The sequence below is a fragment of the Drosophila innubila genome, assembly GCF_004354385.1.
Source record: "Drosophila innubila isolate TH190305 chromosome 3L unlocalized genomic scaffold, UK_Dinn_1.0 0_D_3L, whole genome shotgun sequence".
Taxonomy (NCBI): Eukaryota; Metazoa; Arthropoda; class Insecta; order Diptera; family Drosophilidae; genus Drosophila; species Drosophila innubila.
In genome coordinates, this window is record NW_022995376.1 from 19,698,984 (window position 1) to 19,720,600 (window position 21,617).

Consider the following 21,617-nt stretch of genomic DNA (forward strand, 5'->3'; position numbering starts at 1 on the left):
CTTGGAGTCTGATTCACTTTAGAAAAATTTACAAAGAATTTTCAGAGTTTTTTTTGTTTTTTTCTTTTTGGGTGTGCATGGAATACTTATTTTTTTTTTTTTTACAAATTATATGTATAATCCAGTATTTATCTATTTATACTTTAAAGAAATAAAAAAAAATAATAATAATAAAGAAAATTTGTTCTACTTTTGCTGTTTGCTGCTCTCGTATTAACTAGTGTACTCGTATCTCTTTTGAAATGAATAATAACTTAAGCTATGAAAAATTAATGCTATATTTACAGGTATTAAACATATTTGAAATTTGTGTCAATTGACAAGCAGATATATAATTAAAAAGCTTAAGTATTTAAACAAATGTAAACTAAAACGCTTGGCGCTCCTAACGCTAAACTTTTACATACTTAATTCTATATTTAATTATACTTAATTTACATATTTCTCATCGCGTTTAATGCAAGTAAAAAATTGTTGATGTAAATGATAAAAAAATCCATGAGATCAATGCGATTTTTGGGAATAGTTTTTGTTATCTATTTTATTTTTTTTTTTAAATATTTTTTTTGTAATTTCCTTACTTTTTCACTTTTAACTGATCGATTAGCATTGAAACGTCAAGAAATTTGGCAAAATTTGGTGAAATTTACCACAAAAATGTTAATTACGTTATTTTGACTTTTGACTTTGGCTATCATATGGAGATCAATTGAGTGGCGCCTTCTGCTGTTCGATTAATTTCCAGTTAAGAGATCATTCATCGTTGGCTTTTGAGAGTTAACCAAAGGTAGAACTTGTCTTCGGGGAAATTTCAATTGACCTTTTGCTCAAATTTCTTGTGTACTGTGCGTTGTGCTTAAAAACTAAACTATAAATTGTGAGACCAATTTGAAGAATGAACAAAATAATCCACATGATAAACGCTTGCTTACAAAACTACGAAATTTAACTAAAAACATGATAAATCATATTGACAAAATCATCACAAAAATGGCATATCAATTATATACAAATAAAAACATTCTTCTTTTTTTTAGTGGCATTTTTTCTTTCTGATTTTTTCATTTATAACAGTTAAAGCTAAATATTTTTGTTTGTTGACAATTTTCACTACTTTAAAGCAACAATTCAATTGAGTTGGACAATTGCTATAAATTCTTATTTATATTTTCTTGTAATTAATATTACAAATCGAAGACATTGAAAATTTGTTGTTTGACAATCAAAAATATACAATTTAATTTATTGAAATTAACGTGGAAGCAAATAATATTATTACTAAATTTTTTTTTTTGTTTTTTAATTTTTTATGAATAACGAAATGCAAAGCTAAATGCAAAATAGCAAGAAAGAAAATGCTCAAACATTTAATTGCTAAGAGACCGGCCCACAATACATAAATGCATCTGTGTGTATCTTTAAGTATCTCAAATGTATGTATCTCAAAAATGGCAGCTTAACTTGTTGTGCAGTTTGTTTGTTTTTTTTTTTAGTACTTCTTAATTTTATATAGAGTTTACAAAAATACTTTTAAGTCTGTAGCGAAAAAGCGTTACCGAAAAATATGTTAAGTTTTCACTCGTATACTTAATTTGTTTTTAGCAAAAATATCTGTATCTTTTCATTTGTCGTTTAGTCTTTAGCCAGTCTACAGTTTGCAATTGAGCAGTTTGAATGTTTTCCTTAGTATTTCTTGAAAGGATAGTCTATTCGTTTTAGAGAAACAATTTAGAGTATATTCTAAATGTACATATATATATATATAAATTTAGTTTATATATATTTATATTGTTCTTGTGTCCCGTCAACCGTCCTTAACTTTATACACAATATTATAGGGTTTCATTTTAATGCGTATCAGTTATGTCTGTACGATTTTATGACTTTACCTTTTACAGCTCGAATTTTCGTTGATAAACTATGCACTTACTGATAAGTAAATAAGTATATGGGATTACAATGTTCTATATATTAGCCGATTTTAACTATGGATCGTTAGTTAAGTATACAATTAATTATGCGGTTGTTGTTGATTCCATCTCCCATTTGGCACTCATCGCGCTGCGAAGAAACCACAGCCCATGGCCAGTACAAAAACGGTGACAACTGTCGGCCAAGTGAAGCTTTGTTGTTTCTAAAAATAGATTTAAAAATCAAAAACATAAATAAGTAAAGAGTATATAAATCAACCATAGTCTTTACTTTGATTGAGTATAAGAAATGTAAGCAAATACAATGCTATGACGAATTGACTAGCTGACTCATTTTCTATTAGAAAATAAATTCTATATCTGAGGGAAAACGAGGTCGAACACTTCAGTAAGGAATCTTTTCCTCCTTCTTTTGATAACCTTAGAGTTCAGTTTTAAAAGGTTATACCCGATCTATATTTTTTTTACAGGTCTTTCAAAAAACCAATGCTGTGAAAAATGACAATCTATTTCGTCCCGCCAAAGAAGTATTAGGCACTTGTTATGCGGTCAACTCAATTATATCTAAAGGGTCCCCAGGGTCGTATAAATATGAACATACACTTCTCGTATATAGAATCGCACGTGCCTCGTCGATTGTTTGACCACATTTTCAACCCTCCCCCGCCAATGCTCAAGCGTAAATCAAGCGTCACATAGACTGAAGCTGATGTCAGTGACCTAAATACTTGTATGTACATTGTACACGTATGTGGTCAATGGTTGGTCAATAGCGTAATTATTTTCGAAATCATTTGACAATTTTGCTTGTCGTGCTCAATGGATATTTAATTTACAGCATTCATTTGTATTTTCTTTGGCACGTGATATGGATGTGCAGAGAGAGGAAAAATAATAATATTATGTTATTTATTGTTTTACTTTGGGCATTGTTGGATACAATTTCACAAAAATATATTGGTTTGCAAGCTTTTTGCATATTGTAATATATTTTAAAATGTTATAAATGTTTTTATCTTATCGTTTTGCATCTTTCCTATTGCTTTTAAATCATTAGTCAAAAAGAAAGCTTCTTTTAATTTCTATTTTCATGTATTGCTCATTGTACAGATAACAAAAAATTCTCACGATCTCATTAAAACGCGTTTCCGATAAGGCAAATCGAGTCGCGCAGCTTCCCAAGAGGGTCTCAACCATTTTTATTCCGTGCCTTCAAATTTGAGATAAGCCCGTCTCTCTTTGGTTGCATTTTACAACTACATCTAATATAAAAATTACACGCAGCAGCAGAGAAATATAAATAAAACTGTGTCTGAAGTCTGTGTCATGCGATTGAAGGTTACTTTTCTTTTAATTGCGCAGGCAACAAAAAGAAGGAGAATAATAGTATGTTACGCGCAATGCCGAATAGTAAATACTCTTACATACTTATTTAATCTATTTATGCTGTGCGATTTTCTTTTAAATAATAAAAAATAAATTAAAATAAGAGTTTTTTAATAGAAATTTTGACTAATTATGCCATACGTTTCAGCGAATTCATTTTAATGAATTTTAAAAATAATGTGTGAGATACATTTTAAATAGAATTTTGCAAATTTCGCTGTATTTCGTAAAAGCCAACAAGTCTTTAAATAGAGTAAGTTCCATTCCATTAAGATATCTCTCTGACGCGCCTCCTTTAATGTGTCATATATGTCATGAGAATATTACAATACCATCGACAAGGGTATTAAAAAAATTTAAACTTAAGCGCTTACATTATAGAATATATAGTTTATATATATTTTTTATATACTATATCTACAAGTCGGTATATATATATATAGCCTGTGTAACACACTCATGTGTGACAGCTGACAAAGGCTGACTCTTTGACTGACTAAACTATTATAGCAGCTCCAGGAGAGAGGGAGGGTGGCGAATCAGAATGGGAACGACACTTGTCTAGATTAACATAAAGTAGCGATGCAAAAGCCACAGCAAAGGGGATGGGGCAGAGAAATTGAGTGTGGGACAGAGACAGAGACAGCGATAGAGGCAGAGGCAGAGGCAGCGCAGCGCTGCGCAATTAATTTTTATCACACTTTTAGCATGTGCAAAAGTTTTCCTTATATTCACACACAACTGCATTTGAAATATGCACGAGTCTACAACTCCCGATTCCCGATTCTCGACTCTCGATTCTCGATTCTCCATTCGCGATTTGGACTCTGACACTGACTCCTTGTGAGCAATTTGTCATTGGCTGTAAACTGCAACTATTTTTAGTCGCATGTCTTTGCTAGTTTGGTTTTTGACTAATGCTAGCACGTGTCAACTGGAGATTGCCAGCACACACAGATGTGAATAAAAGTTAATGAACTCGTATTTACCATATGTATACGAGTATGTGAATCAGATGCTCACCTTTTTCTTTTGCTCATCCGATTGCCTTTGCTGGCTGTGGTTCTGATTGTGGTTGTGGTTGCTCTCAGTGCCACATGAATTTGCATTGTGGGTGTTGCCGGTGTTGTTGCCGTTGTTGTTGTTGTTGGTGTTGTTACTCTTCTTCTTGCGCGGCGGTATACGTCCACTGAATTCCTGAAGACGCTCCCGTCCAGCCGTAAAATTGTCATAGCGATCATCAAACTCATCCCAGCTGGTCTCATGATCGCTCTGATACTCACGCTCATCTTCACCCGTCGAGGTCAAACGTTTGCTATAAAAGACACAACATTATCACCATAAATTCTATGCTCTTATCAGTGTGTACACAAGTAAGCGAAAACTAAAAAGAATGTGATCATTAATTGGCAATGATTTGCATTTGAATTTGCCTTTGCATTAATTGAATTTTTGCGTTGTTGAGTTTATCAAGTGATTACGTTAGCTTTGCTAAGACTCGAAGAAAATAAATCACTGCTTTCAGTTTTATAATATTTTTAAGCAAAGATTTAAAAATACGTTTGATGACGATCAGTAAAAACATTGAGATTATCTATTTGAAACTTAGTCAGGGAAATTTCGTTATTTCGTCTAATCAATCTACACTACAACCTTAAAAGACCGAATTTCTCCCTAATGGTGTGTATTTCCAGAAAGAACTAAAACATTATTATGTTTATCTTGAAAAAGCATCTTTGAAAGTCAGTTTAAAGCTGTTGAAAATAATTATTTTTTCCTTAAATTTCATTTTTTTGCAGAGGTTACTCTAAAAGACCTACAAATTTAAACAGGGAATTTAATCTTTAACTCTAAGAAGAGTGTACTGCTTATAAATGTTTACTCCCTTTTATGTAAAAAGTCGATTCCTATTTTTAAAAATTAACATTACTTATAAATCAACTGAGGATTATAATGAATGAAATGATTTTTTTGGTTGAGTGGAGTTTGGTCTTCTTACCGTCTGGCCGCATCCGACTGACTGCGTTGCAGACGCATCTTGGGACCGGTTGGCGCCAGGGGCGTCGATGCCAGGGCTGGACCATGACCGTGTCGGCCATACGATGCTGCCCCCGATGTGGAGGAGGTGGAGGTGGAAGCGTTCGCGGTATTCGGTGTGGGTGGCGGTGTGTAGGTGGCATAGTAGGCGCCAACTGGCAGCGGGTGTCCATATGAGGCCGGATGATGTTGCAGCAAGTGTGTCGATTGCTGTGGATAACTATGGCTGTAGTGCATCGGTGGCGCCGACTGCGGTGCCGGCGGTTGCCGTGGCATTGGCTGCGGCGTCGACGGCGCCGGATATGGCTGCCGGAAGAAGTTGTGCTCCTCGCCGGCGGCAAAGCTGATGCTGCTGCGCGGTGTTCGGGGCTGTGGCACATGATTGCCGTGAGCAAAAAATACATCTGCGCCCGTATAACTGGGCGACTGGGCCATAGAGCACGAGGGACTCGGCGGTGTCGGGTACTGGAAGATTTGCGGGGCTGCAAACAGACAGAGAGCAAGGCAAAAATTAATTAATATATTGTAAATAAATGTCATTCGCCATTAATAATTAACAAACAATGCGTAAACAAAGGTGCTACTGTCATTGGCCCTTCGACTGCAGCTCGGACAATGAAAGGAAGTCTCTAAGGTCGACGTCGACCATTGTGCGTTGTAATAAGTGGCAGTTTAGCTATAAAATCAGCCTTAATTATGGCAAGTCCTCTCTCTATAAGCTGATCGTAAAACTGATCGTTAAATCCAGACAAATTAAGAAGCATAACATTTTTAATGACTTCTGCTTTCAAGATACAAGAAATATCTGTAAGGCAACTGAACATAAGCTGAAAATATAATGAAAATATGTAGTATAAAAGTATCTTTTCTTAACGAACATAAATATAAGTAACTGGAAGCTATCTAAAAGCATTTGTTACGATCTATCTACAATTATTTATATACGTAGATACGTTTTCAAAGAATAACTAAAAAGTATCTTAAAAGTATTTTGTACTTAAAAGAATATAAGCTTGTAAGCATCCTTATAATAAACATTTATCTGAAGTATCTTTCATTGTCCTGAATATAAACTAAAATGTATCTTTATGTCAATTATCTTTTGCAACTTTTAGATCATATATATCTAGAAAGTAACCTTATTTATGTATGCATTTTTGATTGACCCTAGTTAATAATTTTCAAGCATATGGAGAACAAAAGTGATGATAGACAAGTTTGCAGTCACTGTCAACTTGATATGCACATAAATTGTGTAGTCTCGAAGTCTGCTAGAGTTTTCATATGATTTCTTAATGTTTATTTATTTAAAAAAGCAATTTAGCCAGCGACAAATGATTAATTGTAATGCAAAATTTATACAAATCACTCGACAGCAGACCGATACGATAATGTCTCAAGCAGCTAATTGCCCAGAGGGCTTTGTTTGCAAGTCGTTGCAAAGCACGTAACTTGGCAAGTTTTTGGCATGTCAATTGGCCATACTGACCACAGTTAACAGATACAGGTACAGATACAGATACAGATACAGCTGCAGCTACAGCTATAGATATAGCTACAAATAATGTCATTCAACGTCAACCTGCAGGCGACTCTAATTTGCAGTTGACCCATTAGCCTTGAACTCGAATATCTTATGGCAGCATCGTCGAGTTGTTGCAGCTGTTGTTGCAGAAATAAAAAAAACAACCAGCAAAATTGCAAACTAAAAAAAAATCTGCGGTTAATTGCTGGCAGCGGCACTCCTTATGCTCAGGCGCAATGCGCGCGCATTTTGTATCTTAGAGATACTTTTATGCCATTTGAAACTAGTTTGCAGCCACAACAGCAAACAGCTGCCCGAGGCTCCATTGCAACTCACGTGCGCTCAACGCGCGCTCAGCTCCATCATCGCTGCATTTAACCTTGAAAATCAGCGAGTCCAACTGTGTGTGCAGTTAGCCAGTTAGTCCAAGTCAGGCATCATTACACCGCATATATAGTACTTGTCTTGTCTCTCGCTCTTGTATCTCATATCTTATAGTTGTCGCTGTCGTCGTCGTTGTCGTTGTCCAGCTTATATAACTACTTAACTTAAGTTTGCCTGAGCTGGGCTCATGCTGGTGCCTTTATGATGAGGCACATTGAGAAAATGTTACTACTAATTGCAAATTGTGTGGAAAATTATTTGCCAAGTGCTAAAATTGCATTTGCATACGAGTATCTATGTGTAATTGTGTATGTATGTATAATTGTGTCTACTTATGTGGGCACAAGTATTCGTATCTGTTTGTGCTGTGCTTTCCGCTTCATGTTCACCAAACTGTGACTCGTTCCTGGCTGTGACTACTCATCGCACTAATTAGACTCATCGGTCAATTATTATTTTATAAGACATCAATTTTCATAGCTGCTTAGTTTTATAATTCTTTATTATATTCTTAATTATATTTTAGCTGCAATCACAGTTACAAAATCTATCTAGACTCTTAAGGACAAAATAGGTCACAAATAATTTATAATATTACTATTTATTGCTTATTATATTTTTGGTGAAATCACAGTTACAAAATCTATTCCTATTCCTGACTAATTAGATGCTACTGCCATTTATCAAAACATATCCTTAAAGACAAAATAGGTCACTAATAATTTATAATATTACTATTTATTGCTTGTTATATTTTTGGTGAAATCACAGTTACCAAATCTATTCTTATTCCTGACTGGAACTTTAATGACTGATCTGTGAATTTTATGATATTTAAACTAAACTTTACTTGTATTTTATTTATAAATTCCCTATAATATATTAACTTAAATCACTGTTACGAAATCACCGTTTATGTTGGGAAAAGTGATTTCTGTCTCATCTCTGACAAAACGTTTAGGACGTTTATGGCACCTTAACATATTTTTTTTATATTTTATGATCGCATCTCGATGCGGGCACTGAAACTGCAATTGTTGCAGTTTGTTATTGTTATTGTTGTTGTAGTTGTCATTGGTTTTGTTGTTTTTGTTGTTGCTGGTGACGAAACGTGACCAATTGTTTTGCCATTTTTTTCTGCATTTGTTAATACGAATACAAGTATTTTAATGGCCAACGATATGGCAAAATGTTTAATTGAATTGCGACTGTGGCAAGGGATTTGTGGGGGGTGGTGGGGGCAGAGGGTGGTAGGGAGGGGCAAGGAGAGGTGTGGCATTTGTCGCATCTGTGCGACGACTTCACAATGCAATTATGTGTATAATTTACTTTAATTTTTCATACTGGCATGTTGCAACAATTGTTAAGGCCAAGCAGCGGCAGCAGCTGACAAACATCAATCAGCTAAGCAGCAGCAACAAATGATACAACAAGAATAACAATAACAAATACAAAGCTTAGCTTTAGCTTAAATCAAGCTAAAAGTTAAACTAAGCAGAACGTTAAAAGCTCAAGAACAATTTACAAGCGGCCCGAAGTAAAAACCAACCAACCAAGCTAAAGAAAAAACGTGAAAAATGTTGCACTATTCGCATGTATATGTATGTGTGTGTGTGTGTGTGTGTTACGCTTAGCTTGCCACAAAAGAACAAAACGTTCCAATGCATTTTGCCAGTTTGATTACATGTCAGGCACAGAGTCGAGACCGTCAAGGCGTCAAAGCGTCAGACCCGCAGCATATGCGCTGCTCATTATGGCCTTGAAGTGTTGGCAAAAAGCAACAACAACAACAACTACAACAACAACGATTGAAACAACAATTAGATACAAGTATGAATATCAGGCAACAACTGCGTTGCGACGCAGAAGAAATCGAAATTGAAATTGAAACAAGTTTCAATGTGGCTGACATACTGACATGACTCTTAAGTTGGTCACTATAACTGCAAATCAGTTTAGAAGTATTCCAGTTGATATTCAAATATGCCAGCTCATAATAAATATATAGATCTTTATATCTTCTTAGCAGATCTTAAGCATTCTATGGCCTCATTTCGAATTCTTCGAAACACGCAATATTTGCTTGTTAACTGTCACTGCGATCACTGAACCAATCTGATGTTTATTGATGATCATCTTGCAACAAAAATACGTATGAGGCATCCCAAAAGCGGGGAACAACTTGTCATGTGTTGCATAATTCCCCAATACCATAAATGAAAAGAATGTCAAAAATTGGCATTACCGAATGTTGTCCCATGATCTTGTCCCCTGTCACACCTGATCTGTCAGCTCTTAACGCCCCCACACACGACTACAACTACAACTCCAACTCAAACTCAATGGAATTGAAATTCGAGTTGAATTCAATTGAATTCCATTCCTTTAAGGCGATTTGCTGAACTGTCACGATGCGACGTGCTACAAATTTGGTGGATCGTCGCCTCGCTTCGTATCGCATTCAATCTGTCGCGTTAATTGGGCGAGGCTGATGTTGTATTTCATTTTTGTATACCCTGTATTTATTGAAAATGTGTAAATGAGTATCTCAGTCAAGCCATTGAAATCGAAAAGAACTAATAGTTAAATCTCTTATCAAACTCTTATTATCATATTCTGTTATTCACTTATTTATTTTATTTAAAATGTTTGTGTATTGTTTTTTTGAATTCATAGTTTCTTAGATTTCTAAGAGTTATTTATGTGATTAAAGTATCTCAGAGCTGTCTTAGAGTATGACATGATATTACTTAGTTAATTTTATATTTTTTTAAATTTTATTTTTCATCAATCTTATATTTTACTTTTATTTTATTTATATTTCAATTTTATATTTCATTAATCTCAGAACTGTCAGATATCTGTATGTTCGAGCAATAGTTTTATTTCATCAGCAACCTGTTAACGGTACAATTTGTAATGTCTCATCCCAAATTCGCATTCCCCAATGAGCATTCAACTCACGGTCACCCTGACTAATTGTTTCATTTTTTGGTTTGTTTGTTTCGTGGTTGATTTGCAGGAAGTCTCGATTTGAGATCGCATTCCCACAGTTAATGAACCAGACGTAATTGTGAGCTTAAAAAGAAATCGCAGCCATGTTGTCAACAGCTTCTTGTCTACACAATTGTACATATGACAAATGTTCTAGACCAATTTTGGTAGCAATCGAAACAAAAGGAAAAAAAAACGTTGAATGTCAATCAGCAGGTGTTTTGGTGTTCGATCAAACGACAGATCGATGCGATCCGATGCGATCCGATCGAATTGCCATATCCAACTGTTAATTACCAATTTTGGTAACGCTAATTAGCCATTTGTGTAATGCACTTTACCGTTGTTTTCTTTTGTACAAATTTGGAAGCTGATTAAAAATGCGGAAATCATCGCAAGGTTGTGTGATGAAAGTGTTCTGAGTCATGGAGCATGCCGAAGGAGAAAGTTCTGTTTTTTCAGATTAGAATTTAATATTGAATAATATGTGATGAAATTAAAAGAAAGTTGTGGAATAAGAAATTGTACTATCAAAAGTATTCGAAATAAGAGACAGAGTGCTAAAAGAATAACAAACGATAATCAAAAGTAATGAATTAAGAACGCAGTAATCGAGGTTAGATTATAAATTACGTATACGTATATTATGTATGCTTATGTTGACGTCCGTCTGTCGTAAATTGAATAAAGCAGATGTGGCATCTTTTGTTTCCAAGCTTAGCTGCTCAAGCGTGAGGCGTGCGAATCATAAAATATATCAGCAAATTGTTAATAATAAAATACAAACTATTTTTTAAACTGTGCAATTTTCGCATTTCATGTGCAAGGTTGGAGACGGAGGCAAATAAACTGAGCCAGAGACTGAGACTGAGGCAGTGCGTGCCTCTCGAGACGCGTGCCCCAAACAACTCGAATCGGTTTTCATAAATTGAGTTCACTTTGTAGACCACGTGAACACGCAATCCACAACGAACAATTATCATTTAGTTTGATTTAATTGCAGTGCACAGAGAATTAATTAAAGCAACGGGGGATTTGCCATTTGTTCAATGAAAGATACATTTAGAGGCATCAGTTTCTGTTTTGTACATATTATGGAATAGTTTTTGTTTTTTTTTTTTCAATTGGAATGAGGCACTTTTCCAACCAGAAGTAAATACCAAACTTGCTCTCACGCTCGCTCTCTTTCTCAATGGAATTCGCAATTCTCAGGCAAATCAAACAAATGTCTGAAAAAAAGCTTAAACGCTTATCAGCAGACTGCGTGTGAGCTAAAAGGGCAGAGAGTGACTGCCAGATACCCTGCATTGTTATAAATATGCTCTTTACATTTATTTGTTAACTGTCACACAATAAAATTAGGAATTAAAATAAATATTTAAAACATTTACATTCATTTTAAAAAGCATTTTAATGAGTAAAAATGTAATCACAGTGGTAGCTGATAGTTCTCAGAAAAACTAACAGATATATTGTATCTTTTTTATAAAATAGGGCCATTAATATTCCCCTTGCACTCGTTGACTTATGGGGTATATTACTGCACTTAGATAAGATACGATTTGTAATTAAACTCCAAGTTACTCTGTAAATATTATACGTCATCAAATGCATTCAATATGCCCAAAGTCTTATCAATTCCATTTACTGGGTATAAAAGTAGCATGCTCAATATTTTATAAATGGCAGACAAATGCAATTTTTCAATTTCTCGACTTGGGCAGACAAAGCCAAGCGACAACACAGCTAAAAAGGCTATAAAATATTCTCGCACTACCAAGGCTAAGAGAGGGGAGCATACAGTTTTGGCCAAAGCCAGTCAATACCATTGAAAATACGCTGACGCATGGAAACTTGCTCGAAGAAAAGGTCTTTGCATATTTTATGAAAATCTGTGGATGAGTTGGATGTTGCATGTTGCTTGTGGCAGCTGCAACGAAGCGATATCAAATATATTGAGCATGTGTTTCTTTGGCCAAGATATCATGATAAACGACAGCATAAATGATGGAATACATCGCTTAAAGATGTTCGAATAAAAGGCCAAGAAAATGTTTAAATAATATGATTAAAATGCCAGCTTTAAATAGCATAAACAAACAAGAAAAACTGATTCAACAGACATGTAATTTGAGACACAACATGTTTTCTGAGAGTTTCGAGTAACACAATCAAGCTATCAACTTCTTCAATAAACAATCAAAGGCGATTAATAAATGTGCAAACAAAATGCTAACAACAATTAACGGCGCACATTGAAATTGAATGCGCCCAATGGGAGGAAGGAAGGAACAGGGGTAGGGGTAGGGGTAGGGACAACCCCTTGGGACACGATACCAGCGAGTGGTCAACACACGAGTTGCTGCCACAAGCGGATGACGAAGCGAAGACAGCGAGTCTGGCAGTGCCAACATTAACTTGAGTTTCTGCTGCTCTTTATTTATTATTTATTATTGTTTATTGTTTTTTTTTTTATTTATTTTTTATTACTATTATTGCCTTTGTTGTTGTTCTTGTTGTTGTTCTTGTTGTTGTTGAGGTGGCACATAAAACGTGCATTTTGCCGTTTTGCGGCTGCCGTTTTTTTTCGTATTTTTTTAATTCTTTTTTTTATTGTAATTATTTTAATTGCGTTTCATCTCAACGAATGCTGGCCAACGTTTTGCATTTAAGTGCATTTGTTATTGCATTTTATACGCTTTGTTAATTGCTCTGACTAAGTTTTTTATTAATTTTAACAGATAGTAAAAATTGCAGTTGCAGCAATATAAAGGAATGGTTTTACAAAGGAACATCTTTTGATTCCAGTTCACATTCTTTTTATCTTTATTTTTTTTTTTTATTATTTAAATGATATAATCTCTTAAATAAAATATGTTATATTTATATTAAATAAAAAAATTATTATATTATAGTTTTTAAATTTGTTTCAACAATATGAGAAAAAATGATTTTTTTTATTTCAAAAATGTAAAATTAAGGAATAGATAGAATTCGAGAATCCAAAAGTATTGTCTAGATAGATATGCTTAAATTTGATTTTCTTAGGTAGCGTATTCGTAATTTATTTTTGCTTTCGAACGATTTTTATTAATGTTAACTGACAGTAGGAAAATGGTATCTTAAAAGAACTTCTTATGATTGAAGTTCATATCCTTTCTATCCCATTTTCCCCCCTCTTGTACTTTCTCACGCTGCCGCTTGTTGCCAATTATAACAAGTTGCAAGTACTATAGACTGTGTGGCATATCCTGTTTCTTAGTTTTAGCTCCTTTTGATACATATCCTTTTCCACTTTGCCTTGAGCGCGCTCGCTCTCGCATCCTGGGCGCAATTTCTTTTGTCTGAAGGACATTGCCGAGCTGTCTAGGCTCAATTTCATAACAAAAACTTGAGCACGTTTCAACTGGCTCCCAGTCCATGATAAACTCAGTTCAGTTCAGTTCAGTTCAGTGCAGCGCCTCAATGCAAACAATTTAACACGGCCCAGAGACGTGTAAGACTTAATCAAAAGCCAACTAGACACCCAGCCAGACAGACAGACAGACGGACAGACAGACAGACAGACAGTCAGTCATACTGTCAGACACTTGGCTATATACTATACTTAGTGTTAGTGTCAAGTCTTTTCATCACTTGTTTTTTTTCGTAGCTTCTTTCGTGCTTTACTTATTAAGCAAAGTGCCTGGCGGGCATTTAAACTTGAAATCTGTGAGAAAGTTCATTGCGCCGCCAACACACACACACGCACACACACACACACATTAACAAAACCAAGAGGCAACTTTAAGAATTTATAGTTTCTCTAGATTTCAACACAGCTGCCTCTTTGCCACGCCCCCTTTGGCAGCTAACAAAATATGCCATAAAAATGCCAAAAGCAAAAAAAAAGAAAAAAAAATAAATTTCTCTTAGAAGTAATATTTTCGCACTTGCAGCAAGTTGATGTTGCATGCCACACAGCTGCGTTGATAGATTTTTCGATCATCAAAATGTTTATGGCAATTGGCAGCATAAAAATAAGGCAATGGCTGTAAAAAGTGGGAGGCAGGGAGGTGGGAAGAAGTTGCATGCCACATCCGATTGTATGAAGCAATTAATGAGGCAACTGCAACGACAAGAAACATTTGAGATTTGCATAAAACCAGCGGCAAACAAATTCACGGTCAATGTAAAACCAAATCACGAACAACAACAGCAACAACGAGAAACGAGAACAACAACAATGCCAGAAAACAATGCATACAGCTAAAGCAGAGCAAAAGCCAAGGCAACACACACACTCACACCTACACACACACACAGATACACACATGCATGCATATGAAACAGACGCTGGCCTGGCAACAGAGCAAAGTAAATTTGCATTTGCTCAGCCGCAAAGTGCAAAGGAAATGCAGAATACACAGAGATGATGATAAAAAATAATGACGCAAAAAATAATGATAATGATGATGATGCTCGGGGTTGCTGATAATGACGTTATAGTCCACAAGTCGCTGTGTAGGCTGTACAAACTTGTGTGACTTTGGCAATGAGATAATGAGCAGTTACATCTCGCTCATTCTCCCTCTCTCTCCCAGTCTCTCTCTCGCTCTCTCACTCTCTCTTGCACTGCGCACAATCCTGTTAAGCGTCAGCTGTTGCCAGGTCAGCAACAGCAACAGCAACAGGAACAGGAAAAGGCATGCCTCCAAAAAAATAAAAAGGGTCGCCATGTTTGCCGCCATTTTTTCTGCATTTTCTCAACGTCGCTCGCTGTGATTTCCGCTGCCGACAGCGAAGTTGCTGAGCAAAACAAAATGCAGCAAAATGTCAAGTGCGACAGCGACGTCGACGTCGACGTCGACGTCAGCAGCGACTGCAAAAACAACGCCTAGCAGCAAAACAGCTGTTGGCAACAGTGAAAAGCAACATTCGCCGAATGATGCGAATGGCCAGGCCAAAAGAGAGCAGCCAAAACGGCGTCGCTTTTAGCCAGATTGAGGCAGCAATGCTGATCAAGGAAGCAGAGAGGAGGAAGCAGGCAGGGAGCAGTTGGGAGTGGGATGTTTGGGCCACACTGTCATTGCACCTTTTGTTTAGGCGTGTGCTTTAAGGGTGGGTTTCGGAGCCGCTTAAGCAACTTAGGCGACAGCAACACAAAAGCCCAGCAAACGCTGTAGTTGTTGTTGTTGTTCTGGGTGTGTGTGTGTGTGTGTGTGTGTTTTTTTTTAGGCCCTTTTGGGGGATGGTTGCCAACGTTGACGATGACTAAGCGCGCTTCAATCTGCTCCAGCCGAATGTTGATGCTGGGTTGTTGCCTTTGCATTTCAAGATGCTGCGGCAAAAAAAATAAAAATCCGAATATAGGGGTAACATTCCCGTTGTTGTTGTTCGGTAGAGGCAACCCTTTAGGGTTCGAGTTTAAGTTGGTGTTGTTGTCAAGAGCTTAAAGCATTGTTCAGTAGTTTAGTTGTGTTACTATTAGATAAATTATGCACTTGAGAATGAAATGGATGACAAACTTGGGGCGGAAATTGCAGTTAGGAAGACAAACTTGATGGGGGGAAATTACGGGAGGAATTTAAAGCAGTTAGAAAAGATAATGCAAGTGTCAGCACCATTAGAAGACTTGTAAGCCAAGTTTAGTTGCAACACGGGCAACAAATAAAATTGAAGATACTTGTAAGCTTAATTAGATAAAAACAAATTAAGTCAAAAGCAAGCTAATAATATTATAGAGTATAAAATCTTTGCAGTCTTTGTCATTTATGATTGATCAAAAATAAAAAATTTATGTAATAATAATCAAGGTTTAAAATGTGTAATAATATTGAAGAAGAATTGATTTGAAGAATATTGATTTTTTACAATTAAATATTTAGTGCAAATATTGACGAAAGTTTTCAGAAAAGAAACATACATATTTACCTATTAAAAGTTATTTATTGCTATTCAAAAAATTAATTATTTATATGCTTTATATTTAGTTAGTTATTAATTAGTTAAAATTTACTTATTAATAATATTTAATTAGTTTATATTTTTATTATTTATGTGTAGGTTATACATAACACACATTAAATCCAACTAAATATGAGTCATGCTAGGGAACTCTCGTTTAACATTCGACAATCGCTTATCTCAGCCATAAATAATTATTTAAGCCAAGTTAGCGAGCGGACGCCACAGCTGACCATGCTGACAGTTGCAAAAAATCGAAATTCAAAAGAAAAACAGCAACATAAAAAATTGAAAAAGTGAAAAATTGTTTTTCTCAATGTTCGAACCGCAGCTGACAGTCGACGACAAGAGGCAGCGTCGATTACGCAAAAAGGCGACCGCAAAAACCAACAAAACGGTAATATACGAGTATTGACCACGGTCGAAATGGCTACTTAAACAGCCGTTAACTGCAAACACTTTGTGAATAGCCAAAAACGCAGCCCTTCCTTCCCCCCAACTGCCGCTTTTGGCAGACATGCGCCTAAGGTCAAATGGCGTTTAATAATTTGGGTTAGTGGCTTGCAACTGGGACAGTTAGCTGTGTTGTTGCTGCCACTTCAGTTGCAGCGACTGCTGCCCCAAGATACATATCTAATAGATACTCGTACACCATTCGAATAAGACATTCGAGTTGAGCTTTTGTGGCGCGTGCCAATTAAACGTGCCGAGCAGCAGCAGCAGCAGCTGTACAACATTTGGCCAGCACACGCCCACCTTTTGGACTGGTTATTCAGCTCGAAAATATCGCATGACACAGCCTGACCACTAGCAAACTCATAGATACATAGATACTTTTCGTTGAATTGGTAATAGTTAATCAGATTCTCATTTGTAATTCTCTCACCATTTTACAATTTATAAAGTTGAATCACTTTGCAAATTGAACTTAAGATCATACGTTAAGATCATGAATTATGTAAATCGGAATCAATATAAAGTACAAGAATTACTAAAATCAGCTGATCGCTTAGAACAAAAATTTATTTTAATTGTATTTAATATTATATATTTTTTTAAAAGATTTTCCACTTAATTTCGGAGTAAATATGAATACTTTTACTAAAGATTTTTCTATGCCTTTTTTAAAAGAACTTTCCACTCTTGGGTATGTAATTATTTAATATTTGTCTCTCCCCTAATCAAGGGTATTACTTTATTCTTGTTAATTTCCCTTTTCAAAATGACGGCAATTTTCAGAAGTGGTTAAAATGTCGTTCGTTTTTATTGGCCCAATCCTGATATGGCTGTAATTTGATGCCTTGTTGCTGTTGTTTTTGTTGTTGCACTCGTTTTCAGTTGGCCTGATAAGCAGGCCAAAAGTGCTGACCATGCACAAAAAAATAAAAAGAGAAGGAGAAAACAACAACAACAATAAAAAATACGTCGCGAATGAAGCTCAACAAATTAAAAAAAAAACAAAAACAAAAAAAAAAGTGTTGGAAATGAGTCAACAACCTTGAAAAGTGAAACCCAAAGGAAAGGAAATGCAGTCAAGTGGCCAGAACGATAGTAACTTGGCTAATTAGTGACCCATTTCGATAGATAGGTGAACTTACACGTATTCGTATCTTATCTAGGATTTAAGACTTACCCGTCGTATTATTCATGTTGTAGTTGTAGCGATGGAGATGCTGCTGATACCATTCACAGAGGGCGGTTAGGACCTGGTCATTAGGCAGTGGCATTGTCAGTGGCGACGGCATCGGCGTCTGCGTCGCCGATGTGGTTGTGTTTGGGGACTGTGAGGCGATGCTGCTGGCGCCATCCGATGCGCCCGACGATGTGGATGCGCCCGATGACGAGCCGGATGACGACGATGCCGACGAGGACGAGGAGGAAGAGGAGGAGGAGGCGCCCGAGGTGCCCGCTGAACTCGAGGCAATGTCATCGGTGCCGCCCTCGGGCAGATAAAAGGGCACGGCCATTGTGTATAGCTTATTGTTGGGTGGGTTTATCGTATGTCCAAAGTTTTGTGGTTTTCACTTCGGGGTTTCGGTATTTGGTAATCGGTTTATCTGGTTATCGGTTTGTCCTGCTCTGCCTGATTATCTTCGTATCGTATTGTTCTTCTGCTTCTGCTTGTCTCTGTCTGTCAGTGTCACCTTTCAGGGCGTTCACTGGAATTATCAATTTATTTTGTATTTCTTATGCAATATTTTAAACATTAAAAATTGCAGCATTTTAGGCCTTTAGAACTTGTACAGCTTGAAAATGTTTTGCAGCACATTCACACTCGAAAGTATTTCATTTAATTTTCTTTTTTATTATTTATAACTTTTTTAAATTTATTTTTTTTATTTCGTGCACTTTTTTTTGTCAAGAATTATTGTATATCAGTTTTTATTATTTTTGTTTTAGTTTGTTTTTTTTTTATTGATTTTTTTGCATTTCTCATAAAGCTCGCGCAACTTATTTAAAAACACAAACAATTCTCAAAAACTACGGGTTGCAGTCGGTATGGAAGACTGGAAGCACTTAAAACGTGTCGCTAACTCAAACTGCGATTTGATTTCCAACTTTGTTTCTTGTGTGTTGTGAGTTGTGTGTTTGGGTTGAGGAGAAAACACGTCTTTACTCGCTTCGCGGCTGAACTGAACTGAACTCAACTAAACTGACTGCGCTGTGCGGCGCAATGCGAGGCAGAGGCAGAGTATCCGCAAGATACGCGTTTAAACAACACAGCAACAACAAGAGCAGCAACAAAAAAATGAACGAGACTCAAATTAAGAGAGCTGAATAATTGAGCATGGGAGCAGGGCAGCGGCAGCGGCAGCGACAGTGGCAGCGACAGAGGGAGAGCGAGATGCACAGGCTGAATGCAGCCTAGGCACATGCATACTCGCATCGGTGCAGGTAGTAGTGGTAGTGGTCGTGGTTGTAGTTGTGGTCGGGGTATGGGGACGCAGCGGGGCGTCCAGCGTCGACGCCAACGCCAACGTCGCAGCCACAAAGCAAAGAGCGAAATACATACGTATAAAAAAGAAGTAGAAACAAATTCAGCCTGAACATTGAGCGCTTCCAGCGTGAGAGTGAGTGAGTAGGCGGCTGCCTCAGTCAGCCTGAGAGCGAGTTTACATGTGTGTGTGTGTGCGTGTGTGTGCGTGAGTGCGAGTGCGAGGCAACACAAAGATCTTGTTGAGCAGGTAACAAAAGCAGCGAACGTCAAAGCAAAACAAAAAATGCGATTGCATGCACAGAACAAGAAAACAAGAAATAAGAAATATAAAAAGAGCGTAGGCCTCGCTCTTAGATACTTCTTTCTGTTTGCGTGTGTGAATGTGTGAATGTGGGTGAGTTGACGCAACTCTGAGATACTCTATAGCGCAAAGATATGTACTATTTGCACTCTTGTAGTATTACGAGACAAGTTAATTCTTACTTAAGCCGAAATATAAACTGCTTTTAGTCTAATATACTCTGTAGGTAAACTTTTAAAAACAGCAACAGACTGAACTGGGCTTTAAAAGGAATAGTAGTAGAACCTACAAAATAGTAGTAGATTTTTTGAAAAGGTAGTTAAGCTTTGTGTATAGGAAGTACTTTGCCTACTACAAATCTATACAATTTGACTCCCATTTAAGTATTTAGGCAGCTTTCTAACTAGCATTGGCTACACTGTTAAACATTCTGACCAATTTCACAATATGTTTAAAGTGTTGCTGCATGCAAACCTGTTTCACTGCAACACCACCGCCCCCTTGCTCTCCACTCCATCTTGGTAAACAGGCTCTCAAATTATGCTACATCATTCTCTCTTATGCGCCTCCTTTAAATGATTTGCGCGCGCGAAACAGCGACCAAAAGAGAACAGCAAAATGGTGCAAGGCGTATTTATTTTTTGTTTTGCATTTTAAAAAAATTATGTATGTAACTGCAATATTGAAAGCTCTGCGAATAATCGTTTTCAATCGATTAATTATCGCTTAAGTAACTGACATAATAGAACTAATCGAATTTTGATATAGCAATCGCTATTGAGTAAAACAACCGTTGGACTGGTATTTAAATTCAAATTAGCAGTGGAAAGTTGAAATGTCTTCTAAGTTTTCCACTGCACTTGGCCAGTTTGACAACGAAAGTGCTGATAAAGCCATAACATGTGATAAAGATAAGAGGTTCGGAGTAATGCAAGGATTGCCAAAGATGATGAAATTCATGTCAAAAAAAAAAATAAATTAAACAACAACAACATGAGCATAAACATGACTGCGCATGCAACGAGCGAAGAGGTGCAAAGCGTATGAGAAGAAGAGAGAGGGAAACGCAACACATACATATACATACATATATGTACATATGTATGCGAAAAGGGGGCTCGCTTATTTTGATTTATACTTCACATCGTTTTGCTTTAGTTTGATTTGCTATTTTTTTTCTCTCTTATTCGACTTCTTTTTTTTTTATGTTTTTATTGTGGCATTATCACAAAGCTTTTCATTAGGGATTCAAATGACTCAATGCAAGTCTTTGTTGTTGGGGGAGGAGGAGTGTGGTGTGGGGAGGAGGGGAAGGGGGAGCTGGTGTATAGCTTGGACATTTTGCTGTTGCAGCTGCCTGTTGATTTCTTTTGTTTTTACAATGGAACTGATTAAGCGTAATATGAGAAAAATGTTCATTCGCAAAAATTAGCTGATATTTCTTTTGGGATTTTGAATTTTTTTTAATTTTATTTATTGTACTTATTTATTTAATTTGTAACTTTATACGTTAGAACTCCGCCAGAAGTTCTGGCACCGATAGAACAAGGAACAGTGGGCTGAAAAAGTATTCATTTATATTTACATAGATGATTTCGTCATATTCTTATAATAATTGATTCAAAATTATCAAATACCTAATAAATTCTGTTGAGCAAAGTTAACTTGATTATAATTTTTATTAAATTATTATTTTTTTCTGAAGTGGAACACTTTAATATGATAAGAACAATAACAAAATATTTTAGTACAAAGAAGATCTCATAAATTGAAATCACTTAAAACACTCGCATTGGAGAATAAAGTTTATAATTCCTAAATAAACAAGTCAGTGAGCTTTTGACAAATGTGATCGACTACCACATACTCTACGAACTACATGAAATTGATTTTCTATATTTTTACTTTTTTATTTCTACTTTTTTACTTATCATACAATCTAAGATAAACTTTAAGTCCAGTTACTGATCATGCTGAAAAAGGAGTATCTTTAAGTTGAACGCTGTATCTATGGTTTGTAGTAGTGATGTAAATTCAAACTATAGAACGCGTTTTTTTATCGAAATAGAAAATCGGCAAATATAAATATCGAGTTATTAATGTATCGAAAAATAGTAGATCAAGTTGCTCGATTAGATCATCTGTTACTTTTAATAGATTGGCATGTATTTCCTT

At 36.1% G+C, this 21,617-nt stretch overlaps 1 protein-coding gene across 1 annotated transcript; it reads right to left on the reverse strand.

The window, feature by feature from the left end:
• Nucleotides 1-1,310: 1,310 nt before the first annotated feature.
• Nucleotides 1,311-18,841, reverse strand: LOC117788344 (cell death protein hid). Its single transcript, XM_034627086.1, has 4 exons — nt 17,837-18,841; nt 5,317-5,836; nt 4,341-4,632; nt 1,311-2,134 (listed from the first exon to the last, which is right to left on the reverse strand). Exons 1-4 carry the CDS (start codon nt 18,168-18,170, stop codon nt 2,054-2,056), a joined length of 1,227 nt encoding a protein of 408 aa, XP_034482977.1. The 5' UTR covers nt 18,171-18,841; the 3' UTR covers nt 1,311-2,053.
• Nucleotides 18,842-21,617: the final 2,776 nt, after the last annotated feature.

Coding starts and splice junctions, on each gene's coding strand:
- LOC117788344 (XM_034627086.1), bottom strand. CDS start 18,170: ATGGCCGTGCCCTTTTATCTGCCCGAGGGCGGCACCGATGACATTGCC. Junction 5,837..17,836: donor CAACATGAATAATACGACGG/GTAAGTCTTAAA, acceptor GTCTGTTTGCAG/CCCCGCAAATCTTCCAGTAC. Junction 2,135..4,340: donor CGGATGAGCAAAAGAAAAAG/GTGAGCATCTGA, acceptor ATCTATTTTTAG/AAACAACAAAGCTTCACTTG.